At 35.8% G+C, this 26,973-nt stretch overlaps 1 protein-coding gene across 1 annotated transcript in view; it reads right to left on the bottom strand.

Moving 5' to 3' along the window:
• Positions 1–26,973, bottom strand: part of ELP4 (elongator acetyltransferase complex subunit 4) — a 136,647-nt gene that overhangs the window by 85,191 nt on the left and 24,483 nt on the right. The window contains exons 4-7 of the mRNA XM_032113188.1: positions 24,515–24,646; positions 20,078–20,217; positions 12,231–12,315; positions 7,190–7,378 (exon numbers count right to left, since the gene is read on the bottom strand). Of these exons, the coding sequence (XP_031969079.1) occupies positions 7,190–7,378; positions 12,231–12,315; positions 20,078–20,217; positions 24,515–24,646 (546 nt within the window). The remainder of the gene's footprint in view (positions 1–7,189; positions 7,379–12,230; positions 12,316–20,077; positions 20,218–24,514; positions 24,647–26,973) is intronic.

A 26,973-nucleotide genomic window follows, 5' to 3' on the forward strand; every position in this document is an offset into this window, starting at 1 on the left:
ACACAAGTATCAAAAGGAACATCTAACTGATGTTGATAATCGAGTGGCAAGATTCTGAATTTTAAAATCATTTAAAAAACTAATCCCTTATCCAGTCTAAAATTATAGGCTGTCATCAGGAGCAGGCTGGCAAAGCTGGGTCCAGATGGGAAACTGGCTGGGCAATAAGAAGAGGTAGGGGTGGAAATGATGGGTAGGCTGGAAACGATGGGAACCTAAGGAAAGACATGACTGCTCCCTCTGCTGGCAAGGTCCTCCCCTGCTTTAATTTTTAACTAATGAGTAGGCATTTCTTTAATTATTTAGGATCTAGCCAATAAATAATGCAGAATGCTCCTTCCTCAGTCTGTTGCTGTGTGTTTGCACATTTTTGAACTTATGGTGCCCTATTTCACTAGAATAATTTGCCATAGAATTAAGGCTCAGATGGATGTCTAATGGAGAGTTACTGGCTTTATATTTTAATTCTTCATAAAATGAAAAGCAAGATTAAGCTATTTAACCTTCAAAAGATTATATTTTACAATGTATACTAATTTCATATTTAATTTACACATTTCATAATATTACGACAAATTGCTTGTCATATCTTACTCTAACAAGAACTCCTTTATGTCACAGTAAAATACCATAAAATTAAATATTCTGCAATACAAACATACTAAATGACACATCCTACCAAAAATGTATCCTTCTTCCATGCGAAAAATTCATGACCAATGAATTCAGTGATAATGTTTGTATTGAAACTTAATTAAAAGATGAAGATAAGCCATTCATTACTTGATTTGTGATATAAATTAATAGCTGCAGTAAGAACATTTAGAAAAAATCTGTTCTAAGATTTTGGCCTACAACCAGAAGCTCCCAGAACAGGAGGGATCAGCTTTTTTTGCCCACTGTTCTCATCTGAATCCTGGCTGAAAAGCTACTCCAGCTCCCAGCTTTCCAGAAGGCTCCATCCCAGGAATCCTCGCCTGCCATTTGGTTTGCTGATTTTAATCTCACAGGACTTTCTTACAGTGGCTCCACTATGCTGAACTGGCACTTGCTCCTAGAAGTGAGTTATTATTAAACTTGTAGGTCAATTGTGGCACTAACAACTCTTTGGAAGCTTTCAGCCACAGTGTACAGTTTGCTGGTCTAATTAAATATTAATTCTAAGTGTTACATTCTGTGGCTAAGAGCTTTTATTTTCCATCATCAGTCTGGAAGAGAAAGAGGTTACAAGGCTAATTTAATCTTTTTTTTTTTTTTCCCCTAGCATTAAAGCTTAACTACACAGGCACAAAAACATCATTAAAGATGCAGTATTCCTTTTTATTATGATTACATTCTAATTAATAGAGAATGTCTAAACAAAAAGCGGTAGAATTGGATTCTGAAACTTCAGGATTTTTAAACAACACTGAAAGTTCCCATCAAAATGTTTCTAAGCACACATTGCATAGAAGTTCAATATTTGGTTCTGTGAAAATCATTTAAGATGGAAAATACATATGCAAGGATTTAAATGTAAAATAGTTTTACACAAAATTATTGTTCTTTGTTCTGAAACAGAACAGATAAACCCTATAGTTAATGCTAGAGTCACAGGGCTTTCTTTTTTTTCCCACTCAAGAACCTGGACTTCTACTTAAGCAAAAAAAATACTGCTTTGGAAAAACTATGTTACCTTCCATTTTCTGAAATAATTACTTGCTTAAAGCAATAAATACTTTGTCCTATATTATTTAAAGTCACTCTTCTAATCTTTACTTATCAGTGTCCAAATGGGCTCAATACATGAGCCTGTTCCCTTCTGCTTCCATAACAGTTGTGTCCATGTCTGGACACTGGGCATTATATTAACTACTTAGTCCAGTAGCCAAAAGATTCCATATGCTTGAACAGATGACTATCTCCATACTGTGATGGGATATTTAACTGTTTAGGTCTAAGCTGTAGTTAAAAGATTTGGTTCTAAATCTTACCTAATTTTCATAGGTGTATTTTCAATTTACATGCACAAAATGCAAAATAAAATCACAATGTTGCATGTATTCGTGCACTTCTCCAGTTTAACATACGCTTTTTGGGAAAGCAATATTTTTTTTGTAAAGAGAGATGGTGAGGATGTGTATATAGTGTCCTAAAAAGTAAAATTTATTAAAACGACAAGGCTGCTCTAGGCACGCAACTTTAACATACAGTGATTGTTCATCATAATACAGTTAATTTGGTTAACAGATAACTAATATGTGGGTACAAAAAATGCTGCAGATGTATATTGTATTTGTTTTTGAAATGGGTAGTTATTACCAAATCAGAAGCGATAGTGCTAGAACACAGCCTGTTGAAAACCAAAACCTGATTCTATGAAGCCATGAAATACTTCTATTTCTTCTACAGCTTGATTAGCAAATACATCAACAATAAGAGAAATGAAAAAAAATACTGTTTCCCAATTTAAATTTTGAATAGGATACTTCCCTGAGCTTCCTACTCAATCAGAATTTTAAAGATACTTTTATGAATGTCTAAAACCCAAAGTACTCATATCCTAAAACCACGTGGGTAACCCAAAATACCTGTCATAAACTTACGACTCTTGATATTTATTTGTACAGTTGTTAAACTCTATTTCTCACATACAACACAAAGCAACATACAACATTAAAAAGCAAGTAAAAACCCCCAATATAGAAAAATACTATGACCATTTAATCTTTGTGGTTTCTATCTTGCAGAAAAATTTGAAAGCTTCCTTAACCATGATATAGAAAACACATGACACTGTATCTCAATACAAATCTGCATGCAGCAGCCATCTCATCAAATACATTTGGAGGTTATTCAACTTCAGACCAGTGAACTCTCAGAAGTTAGAGCTCTAAGGTAGGCAATCACTCTTAGTTCTTATCATAGGAATAAAGATTTCAAGCTGTGAGAAATTCACCAGCTATAGGAGTTCACATCTTATAATCCTATATTAGCAATGGATTCTAAAGCACTCCATTGCCTGACTTTGAGTTTAGCTGCTAAATCACTCAGTGTGAACACAAAAGGCTTTGGATGTGAAAAGGTTTGTTTCTGAATTTTTCTACACTGAAATGTACAGTAACCTATGCGCTTCAGTGAACTCCAAACATCAAAACATTAATATTGTAGGAAATCAATTTTTTAACATATTGGATGAATTAATAAAAATACCTTGCTAAACAGAACTTCAGACTCTGAGGACAGGTTCTGTAAGAAGACTTATTCATACTGACTTTTCATTAGTCAATTAATTTCCCTTGGTACATGCTGACTAATATGGTTTTTAGTCCTTACCAGTAATACCAGCTTTGAGTTCAAAATAAAGGATGGCTTTAACAAGTGCTATGCTTTCCCCACTGAAAATAATAATCTACTCAAAAAAATACCATTTAAGTGATACAAAATTGGGAAGAACAGGAATAGAATTAAAAACATTATTTAGTATTTTGAGGGAAAGATGTTCTTGGATTTACCAATGATTTCTAGTAAAAAAAAAAAATACAATGGGAAAATATTTTAAATTCTTATTTAGGGCTTTCCCAGTATAGACCAGCAACATTAAAGTCCTTTCAGTTACACAATTGCACAATAATTCCTTCTCTAAATTTAGGTATTAAAATGCACAGATTATCAACACACAGAAAAAGAATCCTCACTTGCTTTCGTAATATTCCTTAAACCTGGAAATTGTAACAACAAATGAAATGCCTCTTCAATCTGCCCTCCTTGATCAATGCTAGATTTTAAAAATGGAAGTAATTTTCCCTTTTCAAATGTACCATATGATTTCTTAGGCACAATGCATTTTCAAGAAGCAGTAGGAAGACTTGAAAAATAACCTTCCATCAACTGTTTTAATCACACTTGTAAGTAGCTCAATATTTATTATCTGACAGACAGTGTAAGATAAGAGTATGTTCAATCGGTAGAAAATATCAATCAAGTAAAACTTGTCACACATCACCGGAATAAAATTCATAATTGGATAACTTTTTTGTGTCATTTTCTTGAAACCCTCTTCCAGAATAATGTATTCCTATTTTTGTGGTTGAGAAAAGAGAATTTTCTTTCTTCTTCATGCATTGTTTGCCCTAGAAGTTTCATCATTAAAACCCAAAAAATCTGTGCTTAGTGGACTACAATTTCTTTCAATTACTCTGAAAAAACTCCACGCACAAACAGAAGTTTTTTGCAAGCTTGTGTCTTTTACTAAAATACAGCCCTAGAGAACATCATGAACTGTCCCACCAAGCTGGATGAATGAGCATTATCTTTGGATAAATGCAATTCCAAGTTATTAAATCCAAGACAATGAATTGCTGGAATAATGAAAGAGCCACATTGGTGCATGTGTATCACAGAGGGGAAAACATCAAGAACAAAATCAGTGTTTAATGCTCTGTAATCACTGAAGAGTCAAACCAGACACGAGGATGTAGGAAAAGTAAACGAACAATAATAGCATTACTGTATTATGTTACTGTAATAAGGTAAAGTGACTGGTTAGAGACAGATTAAGGAGGCAGCATGAGAAAAATTACAAACCAGAATACAGAAAATATGAAATAGGAAGGATCATTTTAATGTCTCACCAGCCAAGAACAAAGATAATATATGAAAAGTAAAGGCAAAATTAAACTTTGTGAAAAAGAAAGAAACCAGGTAGATTTAATTTGTGAACTCCCTGTCACAGTACAACATGCAAAGTATTTGGCAAAATACATAAAAGAAAACAATTTCAAAAAATATATACATACATATATAAATACGCATTATCCATATACTTTATATAAATCCAGAACTAGTCTGTGTTGAAAAGACATTGCCCCTGTCAAAAATCAGTACTACCAATTGTTTTATTTCTCCTTCATTGGAGTAACTGAAGTACTGGAGACTGACAGACAAGGTAAGTTATGTCACTACTAAAAATCTACTTTTTCATGACAAAGTAAAGATGGAACTATTTTTATGTATATGTCATCCAGACAAAACTTTGATTAAATGTGATTTTGAACTTATATGTCCTTCACAGAAATTATACACGTGAAGAATTTACTTGGAGACCACCCGATTAATTTAGTTAGGGGCCAAACTACAACCTAGGAAATACAGGTACAGTAGTTCAGGGAAAAAATGGGGAATTTACGACATCTTCAGAAAAACAGTGTGAATTCTCAATGCCTTCAGTGCACTGACTTGAAGATTCAACAGAGGAAGTATATGCTAGAACTGACTGATCAAATCAAATACGTACACACTTGGAAAAACATATCCCTCTCTCTCACTCTGTTGGAAAGAAGAGACATTTTCTTTACTTTCTGAATGCAGCAAGACCCCTCAGCAACAGAATGGTGAGTAGCTGTGCTGTGAGAATGTGAGCAGCTGCTGTTATTATAAGGAAGGTCCGTCTGCGGCGCGAGCCGGAGCGAGCACATGTTCGGCTGTCCTCTCATCTCGCCAGCCTCACCAATTAAGCAGTGCCAGGGAGGCTGGACACATGCTCCCAGGGGCTCTTTAACAGGCTTCTTGGAGAGCGCAACAACTACACAGCAGGGCTCTGGGAACTCAGTAATGTAGGCTAGGAGGAACCCTCAGCAGCTTTGCTCCTCCTAATGACAGCGTTGTTTAAAGAAGGATACATGAAGTTTCACAATTTAAAAGAAAAAAAAAAAAGTAACGTCCTTGTTTGTTTAAGACTGCTAAGCAAAGATTTTGTACATAATGATTCTTTTTTTTAAATTCAGACTATTCTAGCACTTACTGTTAAAATTAAAAACTCAGTTATTTAAAAAATGAGGCATAGTTTCAATCCTAACTCCCTGGGAATTGATCTATATGGAATTTATAAATACAAACCAAAAATCAACTTCCCATGTAAGTTTGAAACAAACAAAAATCTTTGTCCTTCAGTATCTTTCTTAGAGACACTTCTGCACTTCTCTAAAATATGAATGTACATTTTACTGGCATGATATATAAAGAAGAGTACAATGGAAAGGGTTGTATGTCCCAATTATGGACAGGCAATTCCAGTGTGTAAGAAGTAGGATGATAGTTTTACATGCACAAATTCCATTTCTTGCATTACATTTAACTGTCCCTCTTTCTGAAGGCAGACTGCCACCTAATATTTAAAAATAATAAGTAAGGAGATGGAGGTATGTACTGCAAGAGAAATATTCACACACTTTTGACTACAACGGTAAAACTAGAACATCAACCTTCATTATTTTCGAAGCAGTAATCACATTGGTATCTAAATGACTAACATTTGCAGGTATTCAAGGACCTTTAACAAAATTCAATACATGTGAGTCATGTACCTACCTAAGCCAGGATTTAATCTATTGATAAACTCACCTACTATGAAAACACTTTGCATAATATGCGGTTTTATCCAGTACTTTTTTTACTATAATCAAATCAAATATCTAAAATTATAGGTTCTCTATTCACTGAGAATAATAATTTTGCTTTTGTAAGTTACATTACCACTCACAGAACAGAAGACTATCTACATTTTTCCTTTTGTTAAAAAAGTTTATTTTCAGAAGATACATTTAAGTCTCCATATATTATCAGGAAGAATGCTGTTAATTGCTTCTCATTTTGCTGTTGGGAAAGCAACTCTGACGCCATAACTGGATTGCTCCTGGTCCCAATACAAGAGGATAATAGAATTACAGAGCAAACCTGTACCTTTCAGTTCCTGGATTTAAAACCAAGATCAGGTATCATCATAATGAGCATGAGACAGATAAAGACAGTGGGCTGAAAAACCTTGTATTGATAGTCCAAAAAGCATTTTGAAGGCACTGGAAAAGTGCATAGAGACGTTGCAAAAAAAATAAGTGGAAAAGAGATTACTATAGGTATTTTCTTTGCTTTTCTACAGTTTCTGGAATTCTGATAGTCTTTCAAAAAAGGAGTCAAGACCCTTGGTAAAACTGTTCCTAAAAATAATTTTATACTTAGGTCTTTGTAGATTTTGCAGCACAACTCTCCCACAAAAGAATAAAGCGTAACAGATAGTCACGTTTTAAGTTCACCCTTTGAACAAAAAGACTTTAAAAAATGTCCAAAATTGCATTTTTTTCCCTACCATAAGCTTTAAACTTTTGCTAAGTGATGTGTCAGCTCTGAAACCCAGAAAAAGCAGCATTCCTACCTGGATAAGGTGAGCGGGCACTGTGATGATGCAGGCTGACAAAGATTTCCTGAGCAGGCCACGGAGAACATACAGAAATTTTGTAAGGCTATGAGTATCTTCAGGAGTATCACTGCAACAAATGTCATCACCCCACAATATGGAACCCAGACTCTGAATTCCTATCCTCAAAACATTCCTTTGTTTTTTCTATTGGAAAAAAAAAAAGAAGTCATTTGTTATTTCTTAAATGCTAGGAGGAATACCGTTTCTAGAATGCATATCCATAATCGTTGTGTATTTTATGTAATCACAGTAATCTCAGTCGATCTTATACAAATTGCAAATGGAATGGCATTTTTTTACTGCTTAGATATCATGCTATGTTGGATAAGAAGTACAAATGTAATAGACACATGGAAATACAGAGAACTATTAATTTGCCTTTTACCAGCTAAATATAAGTATATTCTGACATAAAATCCAGTAACACTAGGACCTTTTATGTCCTTTCTCTCCTCCATCACTGTCTTAAAAAACACGTTAAAGAGTTATTTTCTCCCAGTTCTAAGACAGTCTGCTGGAAGTGCCTGAGAGCAATCAAACACAACTTCTCCCTTTATTTTCACCTTTCTGCTGCATTACTTTCATAACCTGACTACTCTGACTGTTTGCTTTTTCTGCTCCTTCTGAGTGAACAAGGTCAGTGCCTTACCTCACCAACACATGGGCCTGTCACTGTCTTAGAAGTCTCCAAGTATCATCTACATTGCTTTCAACTCCTTCCCACTAACGAAGGAAGTTTTACCCACAGCTGTGGAAAAACAGAGTCTGATGGGGACATCAGCAAACTGTCTCTTAAGGACCACACCTTGACATGAGAGCTTCTGGTCTGCTTTAGATACCTCCTGGGTACTGGAATCTATGCTGTCCTGACAGACAAAATCCTGAGCAGTCCCATGTGTTACCTACTTAAAGCCAGTTTGCTGCCCTGCAGGAGGCTGGCAGAGGAGCATCCAACAGAGGCAGTGGCTAAGATAAAGCTCCTCTTCTGAAGGGACAGATTATGAAGCCAGAGTTGTAACTTGTTCATGCAAAGTAAAATGTTATCTCCCGTAATGACAACTCTCATTTCTGCTTATTTGATGTGACCTTTCCTGGTGATCTTTGGAAAGGATTTTATATATATTTGCTATCAACAGCTGAGAGAAAGACAATGAACTCCCTTATTGAAAGACTTCCTGCACAACGTGATGAAAGAAACATTTCTAGAGCTCAGGGTTCATACTTAAAGATCAGCTTTCTTTATTTATACACAGACACACATATATAAATACTAATTTTGATAAGTAAAATCTTGCAGGTACTTTTCACTACAGACAAGTGTTTTGATAAACTGTAGATATTAATTTCCAACAGCTAGAATAAACAGCAACTATCAAGCACAAAACACTCCACAGCTGCTCTGGAAATCCAGAGGAAAGGTTTTGACAAGACAAGAGGCTACTCTTCCAAATGCTTCCTTACCCATATTGGGTAGACAGAGCCTGGGTTGTGAGACACAGTCAGTACCACATGGCTCTGCATTTATCCAGTTGTGAGTCTTACACAGGCAGCTGATCTGCCAATTCACTTCCAGTCTCTGGGAAAGCAATCTCTGGCAGATTCTTTAGTCTCGGGGTTTGCAGGCTTTTAGGCTTCAGTTATGAAAAGTTAACTGTTTACACTGCTGTATGCAGATCATGACAACAGAACAGGATAATACAACACAATCTGACTTCTCCGTAGGGTATTCCCTAGGCTCAGATGTTCAGTTTTTAAAAGAATAGCAAAAATAGAAGTTTTAGTCTAATATTCTTCAATTACTTCAGATCAGAGCAGATTCAGGCAGTTCATGATGTGCATTTAAGCAACAGAAAAAAAACAGGCATTTAAGAAAACTATTTTATTCAGACATCATGGATATTGACCAGGCACAGAAAGTGTTACAGTGTTTCAAAATTTCAGCACAAACATACATAAAACTTACAGAAACTTTTTAAAGGAGAAAAACATTTTTTTCTTATGAGGAGCATCCATAAGAACAACACACAGAGGAAAAAAATGTTCTCTTACTGCACAGAGGATGACAGATGCTTAGTTCACAACATCAAATCATAAGAGTAGTAAAAGATAAAGCTATTCAAACACCAGATAATGTCAGATGTATTTATTTTGGCCAGTAATGGAACTTCTACCAGTATAATTCTGTCAGGCCCACACAGCCCTGACAGTTTATTCTGAAACTGGAATATAAGAAAAGCAGAAGTCTAACATTCTCCCACAACAAGCCTGCTGTAAAGAGTAGGATAACATTTTTTTTAGATATACCACTAGATCTTTTATATTCACATTAGTGTGGAAGCTTGGATTTATTTTCTAATTTCTTTTCACTTTTTTCATGTAATTTTCAACAATTACCCTGAAAGCCCCTCAACTTGAGCTCCAAAGTATACAAAAGAAATGTTAAGGAAATAGTTGCCTATTAAAACTCTGATGTCAAACATGAAAACCCCAAAATACTCTGAAACAAAGAGGTACCATTCTGTGTAACTTAATGCCATGATCAGTGTATAAAGGATTCAACCTTAATGATCAGCAGCAAAGAGTTACTGGGAGTTTTTAGAAAGGATGTAAACCTTGTATTTGCAGCTTATAGGTAATTCAAACTCTGATTTTCCAAATAGACCTTAGCAAAGGTATTCCAGTCAGTGTGAAAAAATAGGTATTGCTTTGGTCAACTTCGACCAAACTTTTCTGTATCCTCATACCTCAAACAGGAATTATTGTCCTAAGGTCCACAAAGCCATGCAGGACAGTCAAAAAAATATTAACCTACAATGGCCACCTGCAGATGGTTCTATAAAACTAATGTTAATTAACCATACTAGGTCCCAGAGATGCCTGACCATCTTATCAAAGGTCTACTAAACCTCTAATGGTTGTTTGCACTAATTTTCCTAATTGTGTCATCTCTCAGCTGGGGTAAGTCGCATTCAGCTCACTTTTCTTCACACCCCTCTTCCAATAAAAGAGTAAATCTAAGTATCATTGGCATATTGTTGTGAAAGTAGCCAAAAACATCTGAAAGTTTTACCAGTCAGGTAAAGGATTATTTGGGGTTGGGGGGCATACATGCACAAACTTCTCAGAAGCTTTTATGATTTTATATGGCAATTATACACAGGTCCAGAAGAATACAGGCTGCTCCTTACTCTACAATCTTCATACCTTCCTACTTAAACAGCATTTCTGAGGGCTCAGTAAATAGAAGAGGATACGAAAGAGCAGAGAATTGCTCAGAGATTTGGCAAATAAAAGATCCAAGGTGTGTTCTGGGCCACTACTACATTCAAGTCTGGACATATGTTTAAGAAGGCTTTTAAATGTACAAAATTGAGTGTACAAAGAAAGATGATGCATAGGGAAAAGTGGAATATTAAAAGAAAGTAATAGAAACCACTCCAGGAAATCATATGCATTACCTCCCTTGAAACAGAAAGAACTACATAGGGCTAATGGCTTTCTAGGTCAATAAACTGGCCTGAAAAATGACTTTTCTAACTTTTAAAGCTTCACCTTAGAAATATGTATTATTTAGCCCACATATATTTTTACATTCATCTCAGTAAAAGTTCTGGTTTTTGTTTTATTGACACTAGTAAGACATTTTGAAATGCTCAACAAAAAGTAGAGAAAATAATGATCAGTGATGTTTAATTTTTCCCTACTTGCAAGCAAAAACCCCCAAATGCTGGCTCTGAACAACATTCATTTTCTTATACATATATAAAGAGAAATAAGCACTAACAGTCTAATGTCTTCGGCAGGAGGCTGTCTGCTGGCTGGAGGCTGGCAGGGTGCTTGTTTCACCCAGGGCTCTGAGGCAGGAGGAGCATCCCCGTGCTGCACAGGAGGATGACACACATGCCTGTTGCCATGGCTACCACAGCGCGAGGGAGAGGGACCTGGCAGGGACCAATGGCCTTCTCCAGACTGGCACTGCCACCGAAGGAAAGGCAAACCCTCCCAGCCATCTCAGCAGAGACTGAGCGCTGAGCACAAACAACCGACATTTACACACCAGTGCTCTGTGCAGGTAACGTTCCTGAACCTCACTGTTAGACACGAAAACATCCTTTCCAGCATTAGCTCTCCTGCAAAAATGATTCCTAAGATACTGGACTGGTACACAGACTTGTATTAAATAATTTCAGGCTCTCCAGTGTCTATACTAATTGACTTCTACTGCAGGAAAATTTCTATTGTGCAACAATAATTATCTTTCAATTAAGCATCAATATATACAGTTTATTATATTATTTTCATCAACTCCAAAGGACTCCCAAGTTACTGAACATGACAAAGAATAACTGATAGGGCACTGCTCAAATTAGAAAATCAGTGAAATCAGATTATGTCCTTACACTTAAAATGTTTCTGATTACCCATATTATGCTTTATGAAGACTACAGAGATCTTTGGAAGGTTGAAAAGCTGTTTTGATTTGTAAACTGAATTCTGAATTACCGTTCTTATTTCTTTACTTCTCTTTCAATGCTCACTAAATAATGGTACCACCGTTCAATTAATTCAAAAATTCACTCCAGTAAAACAACAATGAAAAAATCTGAAAGTTTAAGGGTAAATGTTTAACCTCAATAATCTTGAACAGATTATTGCCAAAGCAATAATTTGAAAAACAAATATTGCAGGGGAAAATGTGTTTTGCTTAATTACATTATATTTGGCCATCCATTTATTAGCTAATTGCACAGAAAATGCATTTTACTAATGCTGTCTTACATACCTTTCTTGCATGGTCCTGCATATCTGTAACAGGTAAAAACTCAAAAGAACCTTAAAACATGAACAACGCTATTTATTTTGGTTCTTTACTTTAGCAATGCTTAGAAACAATTTGTTCCTTATTAAGGAACAAGGTCCAAGACCTTGTGCCACTCCTGAAAAGCCAGAAAACAGTAGTTACAGGATTAAAGAGGAGTATGAGGGTCTTCAGTACCTGGGGATCAGAGCCATCAAAGCCTTCCTGGGAAATGATCCTCTGAATGGACTGAAGCAGCCTTGCATAACCATTGTTCATATTACTGTTGGTAAGAAGAAATATTTTAGTTACACATTTTCATACTCTCCTATATGTCTCTAACAGATGTATAAAAAATAAATATGAGCAGGTACAGCTTTCACTGCACGTGTCATATAGAAAAGAAGTGTCAGAGAAGGAAAAAAACCCCAAACTCTTTGAATAAAGTTGACATTATAAGCAGTTGTGATTGCTTCATATTAACTAGTTCAGTGCTCAGACATTTAGTGAAAGCTAAAATCTCCAGGGATTAAGATAACTTAATTATGTCAGGCTCACTTACATCTAGAAGATTAATGATTTAATGTATCAACTTAAAGTTGAAACCATTACAGCCCAGTACTAATCTTCTGTAACTGACAAAGATCTACCCAGTTGTTATTCCAAGTATACCTAATCAATGCCCTGATGAACAGAGTTGACTTTCTGTGAAAATTTTCCTCTATTTTCACTGCTTTATTTGCCTGACAGCAAAATTGCGAGGTAGCATTTATTCTATGTATTGTTTAGAAAATGTAATATAACATTCAGAAAAACAAACAAAAGCAAACTGATGGCTAAAAATGGATTTAAGCAGACTTAAAACAAAATGAAAGTTCAGCAAATCACCTTGTCATACTTAGAAGCCCTTTACTTTCAAAGAGCAATTCAGGTGCTCACTTCTAAAAGACACATATTGTTTTCTTAAATCCCATGGAGCACACTGGCTTGGCTGTCTTGGCTTGATGCAGGTTCCTCACTGCAGCTTATGCCCTTCTATCTTTTCTGGTTTCGACATTTTCTTCCAGTCTCACTAATTACCATCAAGGGTTGAGGATTCAAACCTCTTGCTATACTTCTTGGGAAATATGACAGGTTATTTTGAAAATTTTGCCTCTAAAAATATTGTTGTTTGCTCTATCATTTATATCTGGTCTGGTAAGAGCCCAGGTTGGAGGGCACCTTGAGAGACCACCTGGCCCAAACATTAATGAAATGATTCCCACTACTTTACTAAAAGCCTAGACTGTTATCCAAATGCATTTTACTGATGAATAAACCCAAATAAACTTGCTTTCATCCCTTGGCCCAGGAGAGAATTCAACTTTTCTGAGAAGCATGTAAGAATTGCAATAATCTGTCTTTGGACCATTGCTGCAACTCAAAATTCTACATTTCCTTTAAGGAAACAGCATCAGCCCAACCCCCGCCCCCCAATATACTTGAGTTATAAACATCTACAATCAAAAAAAGTCATGTAGTCCTAATAAATTTGAGTTTTGAAATACTCAGTGTCAAAAAACATTAAGAGATGAACTTTCTCTGATATGAACACAAAGGAGAGTTTCCAAATTAAACTCTATTTATTTTTGTTTCAGATTTAGTACCCCAGAAGGCTACTGTTTAAACTGGTGTACCTTAATAATTGAATACTCTTTATGAAATTCAGAGCTGAAAATTAACTGGCAGTATATAATCTCAACACGATATTTCATATTTCGAAGTCTGCCTTGCTATACAAAAAAAGGAGCACCTCAAACAGGGAAGTTTAACTTGTGAAGTCCATTACTTTCCTAGTGTTTAGTTGCAAAAGGAATGGCTATTAAATATTTTATCTACACTGCCTGGCAGCTGTCAGTTTACAGGGTGAACTTTAGCCCCCACAGTAGCCAAAATTCTCTGTGTCTTTACATTATCACAACAGATAAATTTTTTTGCCAGAGAATACACTGCAATCAAAATATTTGCTCATTTCTGATTCATTACTAACCTGTTTTTAAAAGTTAGTGGATAAAAGAATAAAATAACCAAAGCACTAGCAGGATTAAGGGGTGCCAAAATGAAAACAAACAAATAAAATAGATCTTCAATTAATCTACCAGAGAGAGATTTGCAGCAAAGAAAGAATTAAAAAAATAAGGTAATGTGTGTAGATTTTTTAAAAATGTAAAACCAGGTGCTCTTCTACCTCGTTCTAAAATATTAATGGTTTACTTGAATTTGACCCATCTTACACAAATAAGAACATGAAAAATATTGTGGGAACACTATTTATAAAAGCAAGTTGCATTACCCTTCTGGCCATGTTTGCCACAATATTTAAGGAAGGAAATAAGATTTTTCTCATTTTCCAATTTCTAGTCTTTTTTTGGTTTTGTTACTAAACACCATTTGATTTTGATAATGAGTTTAAACAATTCCCTCTTTACTTTTTTTTGTTTAGCACTTTAGTAATGGATAAAGCAGGAGCTGGCAAGAAGGTATCCTGGTTACAACAAAGGCTCTGACTTCTCTGCTGATAGTTTCCAAGCAGTTAACAAAGGTTAGGTTATCAAGGGTATGACAAATAGCCTTGTTATGTAAAAGGAGAAACCATTAGGCAAGACAGTCAAACCTGTTTTATCTAAATTTATGGGTAAATCTAGACTCTAGATAAATTTATTCTTTTTTCAAAAGCACATACATTCTTCAGGTAAAACTTACAAGTATTACTGAGAAACTACAACTTCATTATTTGGTATCCTTTGATTATCAAACCTTCTTGTTTGGTAACTGCACTGAAGAAGGAGACTAGAAGCAGAGAGAAAGAAAACAAGTGCTGTCTGCAATGCACTGAGTCACCAGAGAGGATATTCCTGCCTTCCTGTTAAGTATCAGCTCCAGTAGTGCAGCGACCAGGACATCAGAATATCCTGGCAACAACCACCGGAGAACAGTTGCTGTCAGCCACACACCCCTGTAAACCCGGGCCCATCATTAGCACCAGGACAGAACTGCCCTTCCCCAACATAAAAATGAGATAAGACAGAGAAGGTTTATGCCTTCTTTTGGCACCAAACACCCAGTCCCATTTACTACTTCCTTTAAGAGAACTGGCTTCACAATCTGTCTTCAATTAAATTTTATCATGGGGAAATGAACTTCTATCCATCTTGAGTGATTATCCAAAGGGAAGTCTGCGGTCTAATTTAGCCATCAGGTGTCAGAACTGCAGAAAGGAGAGCAAATATGGCTATTAAATGTTATACCTACACTGTCTGGCAGGTGCCAGTTTAACAGGGTACCTTTTGCCCCTCCCTCCCTCCGTCAAAAAACAGGTACAAACACACATGTGAAAACACAGGAGAGAAAAGGAGGATCGATCCAAACTTTAAGGTGAACAAACAATGTTGATAATCTCCAAAACTCACTTTTAATTGCAAAGTAAAAGGTCACTTTTAATCTAATCATTCGAACAATCACCTTTCTTTCCAAGTCCATAAACAAACCAAGTGCTTGTGCAGATAGCCAGAGAGGGACATATGTACAAATCTATATGATTTCTCAAAAGGGCCAAGAGTTTCTGGCCCATATAAAGTCCCTACATCTCTGATCTTGCAAGGGAAGCTCTGTAATTATCTCAAAAAAGACATTAGCTACAGTTACAGAGACAGTTCACTCACTGAAGAACAGTTGAAATAAAATGGGTTTCTTAATGTGGTGCTAGAGAATTAGAAGCATGAGGATGATCTGGTCCTTTTTATAAATACAAACATATTTTTATGTCACAAAACATTATGACAAAAGGTCTTTCTTATTAAAAGATGCAGCATTGTTTTTCCAAGGATTGTAAAATATATGTTCAGTAGACTCTTGTTTCTGACAGGAAGCTATACAAGCTGTATAACAAAATGTGGTACATTACTATTCTTGTATATTTTCTGTTATAAATGCATAATCTGTTGTTACATCCTGGGGTGGTGAAAGGAAAAGAGAGCAAAGAATTGTTCTTCTGGCTCCCAACCTCTTCCCAAAGAAAAGGAGGGTGGGGGAAGAGATGTTCCAAACTTCAAGGAGGAGAAATGAAACCTAAGGTCCTCCAAAACTAGTCACCCTCTAACTGAAAAATAAAGGGAAAAGTAAGGCTGGTCAACAAGCTGAATTCTACGTGCATCTAAACAAGTTTTGGATTAAGTACATCCTTTGAGGACCATAAATTACATTAAAAAGTAGCAGGTTTCTATCAGGAAAAGAGAAAAAAGCCTCACCCAAACTGGACACCACTTAGGGAACACCTTGCTCACATCAGTATGTGTGATAATTTAATCAAAAAGGTGCAATTAAAAAAAACCTCGAGCTTCTAAAATCTCTTTACAATGATGAGGCTGTCATTGCTCATGACCTTCATGTGGGATGTGTGTAGTGGGTTAGGTGCACTTTCCATGACGAGTACCTGAGAGAAGGCGCCTCTTCAATGGCTGTAGTTACACGACTAGAACAATTTATTTCAGCCTGAGCTTAAACCATGCTGTGCTCTGCAACATTATAAATATTTAGAATGGAACATGTAAGATAAAATAATGTGGAAACATTTAGAGAAGATGGAAAAGGTTTTTTTTTCAGCTAATTCCTAATTTTTTGCAGGTTTGATACTATAAAGAAGCATCATGTCTCAACAATAACACCATTCATTTATGGAAAACTATATACTAGACAAAACTATTAGTTTCTACTTCCTCTTCAGTATTAGTGATCAAAGCAAAACATTCTTGGATTTAAAAAAACCCACAACACACCGTTGCTTTTGGTCTCCACTCCTACACAATTTAAGTGAAAATTTCATTCCAAAATATCTTTACTGATACATATCTTGCAAAGTATACCCTTTAGAAAGTCATGAAATCTTCTGCAAACATCTCATAATATAGAGCCTATTAGTGTAAATTATTTCAATAATGAACTATCCCCTTTTCAAAAAATGCTTCCTTATTTTTGTCAGCTTCCACTGGTAATTTTCTGTCAATCTTCTTTTGATATCTTAAATCAAAAGAAAAACAGTATTTTTAGAGATTTTCTGAACTTCAAGTAATTTTTGTAACTTTTAAAAAATTTCCTTTCAGGCTGTCAGTACTTTTTTGAGGTACCATCAGCTTGATAGAGATTTTTCAATGCTAGACAGGCAATCAGCATTATGTAAACAGGGATTTTTTTGGTTATGGCTCTAACCATAGTCTGAGAACCACATGCTTAAGAAATTATATGTTCTAAGTGGAGACACTCTAACCAGCCATGGCTGTGCTCCTTGTTCATTGTAACACAGAGCAAGAGTCCAAGCTCCCAGTAGGACCTTCAGGCAATCCAAGATAAGGTCTAATACAAGTTGTTGACTTCTATTGAAAGGTGACTATTATGTGACTGCTTTCTTTAAAATCATTGTCTAGTTAACCAAGAGAACAGAAATTTTTACTATTCTATAATATATTGAAGTTAGATTTAAAAGCCTGAAGCATTCAATTGATTTTCCAAACAGTAAAGCCAGCAAAATAACATCCCTTCCCTCCCACTTTTTAAAACGAAATCATGCTGACAGGACTGTGAACTCATTTTCATTCCATGAGAAAAGAATGCTTCCTTCGGAATTTCATCACAGTACTTGTAAAAAATACAGTACAGCTGGGTTTTTGTAAAAGCATGAACTTATTGAAAGCAGTGAAATAACTGCTAACATTCATATGTAGTATTGGGTTTAATACATCATGACTAATGTGAATGAAAGAAACACAAAGACAGGGATGAAAAGGGACCTCAACAGGTCTGACAGATGTTTACCTAGCTTGTCCTTAGAAATTTTCAGTGATGGAGATTCTACAGTACTCCCAACTTGCATGGCAACTTCTTGTGCAAATCATTAGATAAACATCTCCACATGTCCAGCTGGTATTTCTACCACCACAATTTACTGTAGCCCATGACTGCAGAGGACAGAGTTACTTCCTCTGTATTTCAGCTTTTAACTCTGCTTCGATTTTTCCAAGAACTTCCATTCTTCTTTTTAAGCTTTGTATCAGGGACTGTAATTTTGAAAAATTCTTCCTTCCCACCTTGTCTTAACACTGACCTAGTACAACCTCTTTAAAATAAGGAATCCAAAACCAACCATGTTTGTGGTCAGAAATGACAATAATCAAAGTCAGAAGACAAATGATCTACCATAAAGAAAGAGATGTACACAACTCTACAATTCCCACAGATTTCTAAGAGCCCACTATCCCCAATGTGTGCTTTATTTCTCCCTGTTCCTTATCACATTGTTTTTAGACTGCATGACAATGTTTAGAATGGTACCTTGGTACCTCCCTTACTCCCAACAACACAATTCTTTCATTTCAGCAGGAGAGGCTTCCTGAAGGAGACCCACGTTGAGGGTGCAGGGAGAGGAAAAGGAGGTAAGCCTTCCAAAGTCCAGCTTTATTTGATCAGGTTCCTCACCTCATCACTCTGTGCTCTACCAATTTGCCAAGAAAATTGCATAAATCCAACCTTTCTGTCAGACTTAAACTAAAAATAAGAACAGAACTCCCATAGTAAGAATGATGCACTTTTATCGGGCTAGCACACAAGGACAATATCAGCAGTAAGCAAGGCTTACAACATCAAAGGCATAAAAGTTAAAGTTCACTTCTTATACTAAACTGATGAGTTAATTTGATTTTCATGTAAAATGAACAGGTACTTGACAACCATATAGTTACTGGAATGAAGCCCAGAGTCACGACATTCTCATTAGCTAGAGAAGAGAAGAGAAAGTGAGTTAAATTGCTCAATAACAGTAACAACACTTGCAACCTATCTGTCAGATATTCTTATGTCTATCCCCTATTGCTCTGCTACTAAAAATTAGTAATTATACATAATTAAGTTGGTTCAAATATTTATTATAGAAAGAATAAAATAGAAGTTTTCTGCTTTCTCTTAAAAGTGGGGGTTTTTTTACAGTATCACAAGAATCTACTTTACAAAGCAGTGACATTTGATCATGTAACAGTACAAATTAGATAGAGACTTGGCTTTTGCTTTGCTACAGCTCTACGAAAGGTGGTTCATACTGCACATCTTTCATAAATCTGAGGTTTTATATTTGAGTGTACTGCAATGGAAATCAATCCCAATGAAGCACACCACACTGCCTTCAGGAGCTGGGCCTATACACTGGATCTATAAAGCTAGGTATCATATAAATTCAGTGACTGGGCTGGACAAAGAAACTGCTGGCCCAGCCTTGATATTTGACTTGACTTGAAGTGTCTCCAAGAAAGATACAATGGACATGTGTCTACAGGCTAACATGAGTCTTTGCTACTGTCACTCATTTTTTCTCGGTCTTCCTCAATTCACTACTGATAGACATAAACATAGTAAGTTATTCATTCAGAGAAGAGTTTGAATAGGAAATGTTTTGTAAGACATAATTAGTGATTGTAATTTTATTCACAGTATATTGTATTTTCCTTAGGTGAAGCTGTAGGATGTAAGAAGTAAAAGCACATCATTAACTAATCTAATCCAGCATTCTAAGCTATGTAGGTCAAGAATGGCCTGTCTCCTAAGCCCTAAAAACTGCACAGATATCTTCCCAAGACTGATAGCCACCTGACAAGCACATCTCTGAGCTGATGGGGCACGGTGCTCAGGGAGTATTCTCAGACAGACAGGAACAGTTCTCCCCAGTGCCCACACTCGGCTGTCAGTAGGGCTGGGCTGAACATGCAGCTGTGTCCTAGGCTGTCCTAGCAATGTCTGCCCTAACTGTCCCTGCCAACGTGCTCCCTTCCCCAGCCGGGAGCAGAGCTCTGTCTCCGTGCCACTGCAGGCGTGTGGCACTGAGCGGGACCCACGGCCCCGCTGCTCCTGACCCCGCTGCATTACCACAGCGCTTTTCACGGCAAACGTAGAAGCAAAAATATCCTTTCCTGCCAACGTGCAGACAAAATCTAAACACACAACAGAACCATTGTATCAAAACTTACCATGTTTTCATTTTAGGCTCGGAAGACAATTCCTCATGAAGGTAAAAACTGTGCCATTTTATGGACTGACACAGTTCTGGAGACATTTTTTTAGAAATATCATAATAATGGCCAAACTTCGTGTATGTTGTTGGGCTGGCCTGTGGAAACAACAATACTACTTACAGTCTTAAACTATTGCCTGTCAAAAGAAAGTAATTAACTAGCAATACGCTTCAAACCTCTGTTTTTCCCCATTCAGCCTAAATAAAAGTTTCAAGCAGAAAAACATTATTGTATTTACTACTAAGTTTTTGTTCCCCTGTTGTCATGTGAATTTTCGCAGAGAATTCAACCCTTACTGTTCCAAGTTGCATCATTAAAGTGCAGTTAGATAATTAAAAGAATGTATTTTTGCACATGTTCTAGACAGAAGATCACAAATTTGCAAAGGCCAGATCCATGAAATGTGCAGAACACCATGTGTTCCGCCTCTTTGATTTTTCAGTCTCTGAGAATTATATAGTGCTACAGAAATATTTTCAGCTGATTTGGTAAATGTTTCCTTTATTTATGATCAGTGAAAAAACCAAACCATTGCATCTCCATATAACTGATTTTAACAGAAAAATAGCAAATAGCTAAAAACTATTTTTAATTTTTGAAAATCGAATAAACAGTAGGTTGAGCATTACACACAAAAACTATGATTTGCCATAATGAAGATACATTTTCCTCAGATCTTAATTTTGGTATATAAAACATCATAAACCAAACTGAATATATACCTGGCCAGGAATTATCCATTTGGATGTGTTCTGCTAGTAAATAGAGGAAATGAACGCATGTATTTGTTCCACATTAATGAAATTCAGAATACAACCTGCAACATTATTTGAATTATACATGTGAAGTCAAGCCCCCAGATTGTTATAACATATAATATTCAAGTAGAGAGTATCTTACAAAAAATGCATTAAACTGTTAAGATTAATTAGAATGACTTGATTTAGAGTAAATATTTTGAAATTATACTAGTAGTTTTTAGGTCTGGTCAGTTATCAGAGAATATCAACAGTAACAATAACGCAATATTTTTCCTAGAATAACCAATGACCCCCAACTTTTAATTAAAATAAATAATTAGTTTTTAATTAAAAAAACCCCATGGAATATCTAGTCATAAAAGGCAAATCAGTTTTACTGAAAAAAAAAAAAAAAATAGAAACTCACATTCCCTAAGTCAGTGTACCAATTTACTTATTGGTATCTGATTTTTAAAGTAGGCAGTCCAATGAAACATAACATTCTATCAAAATTTAAATATTTTTATGGTAAAATGTAACTTTATTCAAAACGAGGATTCTGAAAGCAATTTAAACAGGGGCTGTTCTTTGGCCTATAATCTATTCTTTATCCGGATTACAGATCAGAATGTTTTTACTGCAATCTCTGCCAGAGCTCATCTTTTTATTGTGTACTTCCAAGCCCCCTTAATGTTTTAGAAAGGCCTTGACTAACTGAACTTTGATCTGATGTCTTCATTGAGAAAAGCTCCAGGTTGCCCATTTCAGATGCAAATCCTTACTGAGGCCCAATAGAGTTTAGTAAAGACAGCAAAAAAGAAGAAACAAGAAGTTTCCAGGATCCTCTTTGAGAATCCTGAGGCACATTGGTGTCCTTAATCCACCCTGCTGCATGGATTAAGGTAGGTGATAACCTCTCTTGATTCCAAAGAATGAGCACAGCGCCTACAAACTGGGTGGAGCCTGGGATTTGGCGCTAATAAACCCCCATAAAAGCAATAAAAGCTGGGTCCATGTCAGAAGGCCGTGAATAGGCCTCAGTGTCCTGCATTCCCAGGCTTAGCGGGAAGCTCGCAGAAAGCCTACCTGAATCAAGTAAGCATGAATAATCTGCCTTAGCAGAATGGCCATGGAGAGCACGGAGCACACACTGGCCATCCCTCTCAAGTTTGAGCTGATCAATTTATGACTGGACTGGAGTGGAGGCTCAGGCCAGCTCTTTCCTGGATTCCTGTTTTGAACAAGGAGAAATACACTAAATTGTCAGTGAGCAGAGCGTGCTTTTATGCTACCGTCTGCTGTTAATGTTTCTAATTGCAATACTAATGTGCTAGAAATCTCAGATTTAGGATGAATCAAGGCAGAAAATTGATTTCATGCTGTGACAGTTTATATATTGCCCCAAGAACATAAGCAGTTCATTCAAAAAAAAAAAAAAGAAAAGAAGAAAATAAAGAAAACCTCGCACTGTCTTGCATTGCAAAACAGGCTCTCCATATACTTAGAAGTTTAAATGAAATTCACCTCTGATACAGATGTAAATAACAAACTGGCAAAGGCACATCAGGCATAACAAGGCCTTTCACTCCAACAGATTTCTTATAAATCGATCTTTTTCTGATGCATGGTATGTGCAACATGTAGAGCGAAACTGTGACAGCTGTGAAGAGCACTAATACAATTACCATGCATAAGAACAAAAATGAGGTACCTAGCTAGTCTATATGGGGTCTAAAAAATGGAAAGGGAGTATCTGAAATACTAATCAAAATCTGTTATTACTCAGAAACAGTAACAAAATTAAGCATCAAAAATACCACAAAGACAGCTTTTACTCAGCATTCTTGCTCTGTATTTAGCCAGATAATGGATAGAAAAGTTTCTGCTATCATGTTTAGAGTTCTAGCTAAAAGCAAAGCTAATTTTTCTCTTTCACAGTTGAAACTATTTGACAGTAGTTTTTGAAAATGCACTGGTATATCAGTTCAATCAGTTTGGAAAATATGCCTTGGAATTTTATTCAACGTTGGTTTTTACCAGCGAAGGAAAATTTAAAGAATTAATCACAACCAAAGTTATTAATTAAATTATTGCACTAAATGTATTGCTGTGTGTAGCAAGGCAGTATCAGATTTTTCCTCAATGGAGTATATTCACCAATCAAATTAATATAGTACAGAGCCAAAATTTTATGATAACTGCAATACAAAATACTGAAAAATATCAACTTCAAACCAATTTTTCACCAATTAAAATGTTCTGAGGAATTTTAAGCATAGATAGTTTAAGACTGGTATTTTGTGTGTTTTAATTTTTCAATAAATCTAACATACACATAAAAATATTGTACCTCAACTACTGCAAATGATCAGCATCCAATTCAAAAAGTGACAATAACAAGGGAAACTCCCCCAAAAAGACTGACCATCTTATTCTATCTTGTATAATCCATTTGCAATAATCAAGGGCATGTACATCATGCCTTTTCAAGAAATATTACATTAGTGCAAGAAGTGTTTACTGCTATGAAGTTCAAGAAGATGAGTGCACACCCAACTGAATTTTTAAATAATTTTTCTATTTTGTTAGAACATCAGAACACAATTTGTTAACAACATGCAATTGTTTTCATAACAATGTACAAGGAACTCTGCTAGATTTTAAAATAGACAAATTATTTTGGGGATGGTTCAGAGTGGCACAGCAAGCTCCACAATAATAAAATTGATGAGATTATATGATTACCCTGGAGGCTGTTTGATTTGGCATGTCACCATATATAAGTCTTTTCTGACACAACTATATAGCCATGTCTGTGCAATTTCACAGAAAACCAAACATGCCAAGCCTTGTAAGATCATTTTGTCACATTCCAATTATGTTTTTAAGAATACAACTGAACTTATTAGGCAGGTATGACTACATCTAAACCAGAATTAATAAAAGTAGGCTAAAATGTATAGACAAAGCTGGGATTTTATTCTGGATAGCCAGAAATGCTGTAATTTTGTTAAAGACTGATTGTGCCACTGGATTAAATAAGAAAGTCACCAGCCATGGGAGATTGATTATTCACAAAACACTAACAACTGTAACCTCTGAAAGACTGAGCACTGAGCTCGTTTCTTACACTGTCCCAGCACAGTGATTAGTTTCCAGTGACAGTGAAGTTGATATAATCTCAAGTGCTTGCTTTAGTTGTTATGCACATGGATAAGCAGGTCAACAGTTGCTTCAACACAGTACCTTCACTACAGAGATCCAGTAAGTCGTGTTGATTAAACCTACTTAAGTAATTTGTGTACAACTAAATTTGGGCCAAGTTTGTAAGTGAGTGCATTATCCAAACTTTTATAAAAAGCTGTCTCAATTTAATAATACTCTTCGAAAAATCCCATGGAACTTAAATGTTGTTTATTTTAAAATTACTATTGTCTGTATAAAGTTTTAGAGATCCCGCAAACTCTCAAATTCCCTTTCTTTTTGTATCACTAGTAATTAAAACATTCAGTGGTGTAAGATAGTTTTCCCTCAAGAGGCAATCCTGTAACACTGTCCATTAGCAGTTCTGTTGCCTAGGTTCTCCTGAAAAACATTTGCTTTTCAAATTCATTTTGAGTGCAAGAAGAAAGATGTAGGAAATAGCTATTACCTCCATTTTTGGTAAATTTTGGTAACGCCAGGCTATTTTCATAGAATCATGAAAATCCTCAGACTTAACAGCCGCTGCTTCATCTCCCAATTCCTTCTGGTGGGTATCATCAAGCAAAGGGGCTGGAAGTTCCTACAGGTAGAGAGCAAAACAATGTCAGCTATCTACAGCAGAAATGGCAGTTCAGATTTTTATCCACACCCCCCTCCAGCTAGGTAATATAGTTATCTGAGTATAATGGGCAGTTGTAAAATCTGTAACAAAGCCTGATTAAAAGAACTCTCCTGGAAGACTGGCTCCTACTAATACTGAGCAGGAAAAAACCCCATGTAATTATTATAAGAAAAATGAACTGTAGAAGTAAAAGAAAGAATGCAGAATGGAAATACCACATTTTGTACTCTACTTCATCTTGAGTAGCACTCGTATCCCTTTTTTTTAATCTTTCTTTAAAGGTTGATCTCCTAAACTACTCCATTTCTGAGTGTGGGTAAGTTCCCTGCATAGCAAATTTAAGCCTATTTTAACATAAGATCTTTGTTAGCTCCTGTAAATCTTTCAAAAGTATCCAGCAGACCACAACAGCCTACAGACACCAGCTGAAATCCACTGTAACAGGATGGTTTGAATTTTCTCTTCTGCTAACCACTAGGCATCATATCTACTCATGATGGATATCTCATGAACACAAACACAGGAAAGGGAGGGGCAAATATTTAATCCTGGATATTTTAAAAGTTTCTAATGTACACTTTCTGCCTTTGCTGCACTGCTGAAAAACCAAACAGCATGGGATGCATTCAGAATTTATGCACTGGGCTTCTATACCTACTAGCGCAATAAAGTGCAATGAAGTTTTCTGACCTAACTTTATCACACCCATCCCTGTAAGTTGGAGGGCACAGAATCTCTGTCTGCTTAAAACAGAGCAAGACTTACATGAAAACTATGTTTTCATTGAGCAAAGACTCTCGAGGAAGAACTGTGATATGCCTCAAGGGTTAAACCTACATAGAGCTAGCCAGTATCTCTGTTACAATGTATTGGGTGTGAAGACATAGAAAAACCAAATTTGAAAATTTTAGAAGAAGAATCTCGATGGAAAGATGGGATACACATCAAACACTGCACAAAGGCAGCGCTGATGCTGACCATAAACACCCACGACATTCATGGCTTTGTGTAGGTAGACATGGTACAGACATACACAGAAAGGAGACAATGAAAGTTTTAACACATCCATTTTGGGTTCAGTATTACACTTATTTAATTTAAAGAACACAGGAGAGAAAATCTGCATATAGTTCTATACATAACCTTACAAACAACATGTGCTACTTTGCTTCTTTCACATAAATTAACATAGCACCTATAATTATCGAAAAACAAAGAGATTTCAGAGAGTTGTTTCTGTCTCTTTCAGGGGTTGGTCACTACATTCTCTGAGGTATCAGGCAATGGAAGTTATGAAAACTTTCATAAACTTTCTAAGTTCAATAAAGTTGCAGAAATAGAACAACTATGTTTCAGTAGCTAAGCAAAAGACACAAAGCACACCTTTGAACAAGTTATTTTATTTCTTTTCCTTTCACAAATGAACTGCAAAAGCCTAGTAATGACTCTTTATGAGATTGATTATGTACAGAGTTATATTTTCAGATTTCTTGCAGCTTGTTTAAAAAATACTCTTGCATACAATAAACTCATTATTACGGTAGTAAAAATTAAGCTTTATGGGTAGGAAAGCTACATGAAGATGAAAATTTTGATTTAATATTTACAGTTATCATTAAATTCACAGGCTTGTAACAGCTGTTTAAGTTAAAAAAAAAAAAATTACTTCAGTCAGAGTTCCATTACATCTACCCAGCAAAAAATCAGGCAAGCTTTCAAATCAAATGTTTCTGACAGGTAGGAAAAATGAAAATAGAACACTGTACTGAAAGGTTCTGAGAAAGAATAAATACAAACTAGAGCTGACAAGCACCCCAATGCATTTCACATATATGCAGATATAAATTATCTGCATTTACTTCTAAGAGCATTATATAAAGTATTTTTCAAAAAAAGAAAAAAAGCTAATTTTGTAACTCAGATATCCACAATAGAAAGTTAATCAATCTTATTTTCCAACTGAGGTGTTATTTTGAGAACACATTACTCAACAGTTAAACTATTGTGCAGATTTAATTTCCTAATACAGTTATTCACAGATTTAAACTTCCTATCATAAAAAGGTCTTTCTTTTTCAGTGAAGAGCTGCTGATACTTGATCATCTCAAACAATTCCTCAATTAATAATAATTTTAAAAAAACCAAACAAACCAACTTTCATTTCAAAAAGTGAGTCCTGCAGAGAAGCAATTTGGAGGCCAAAACAACATTTCCAGATCAACTTGCTCCCAGGTACTACCGCATCTTTTTGTAGTGGTGTGTAATCTCTGGTTTTTTGAAAACAA

This window comes from Corvus moneduloides, chromosome 6 (genome assembly GCF_009650955.1).
Source record: "Corvus moneduloides isolate bCorMon1 chromosome 6, bCorMon1.pri, whole genome shotgun sequence".
Lineage (NCBI taxonomy): Eukaryota > Metazoa > Chordata > Aves > Passeriformes > Corvidae > Corvus > Corvus moneduloides.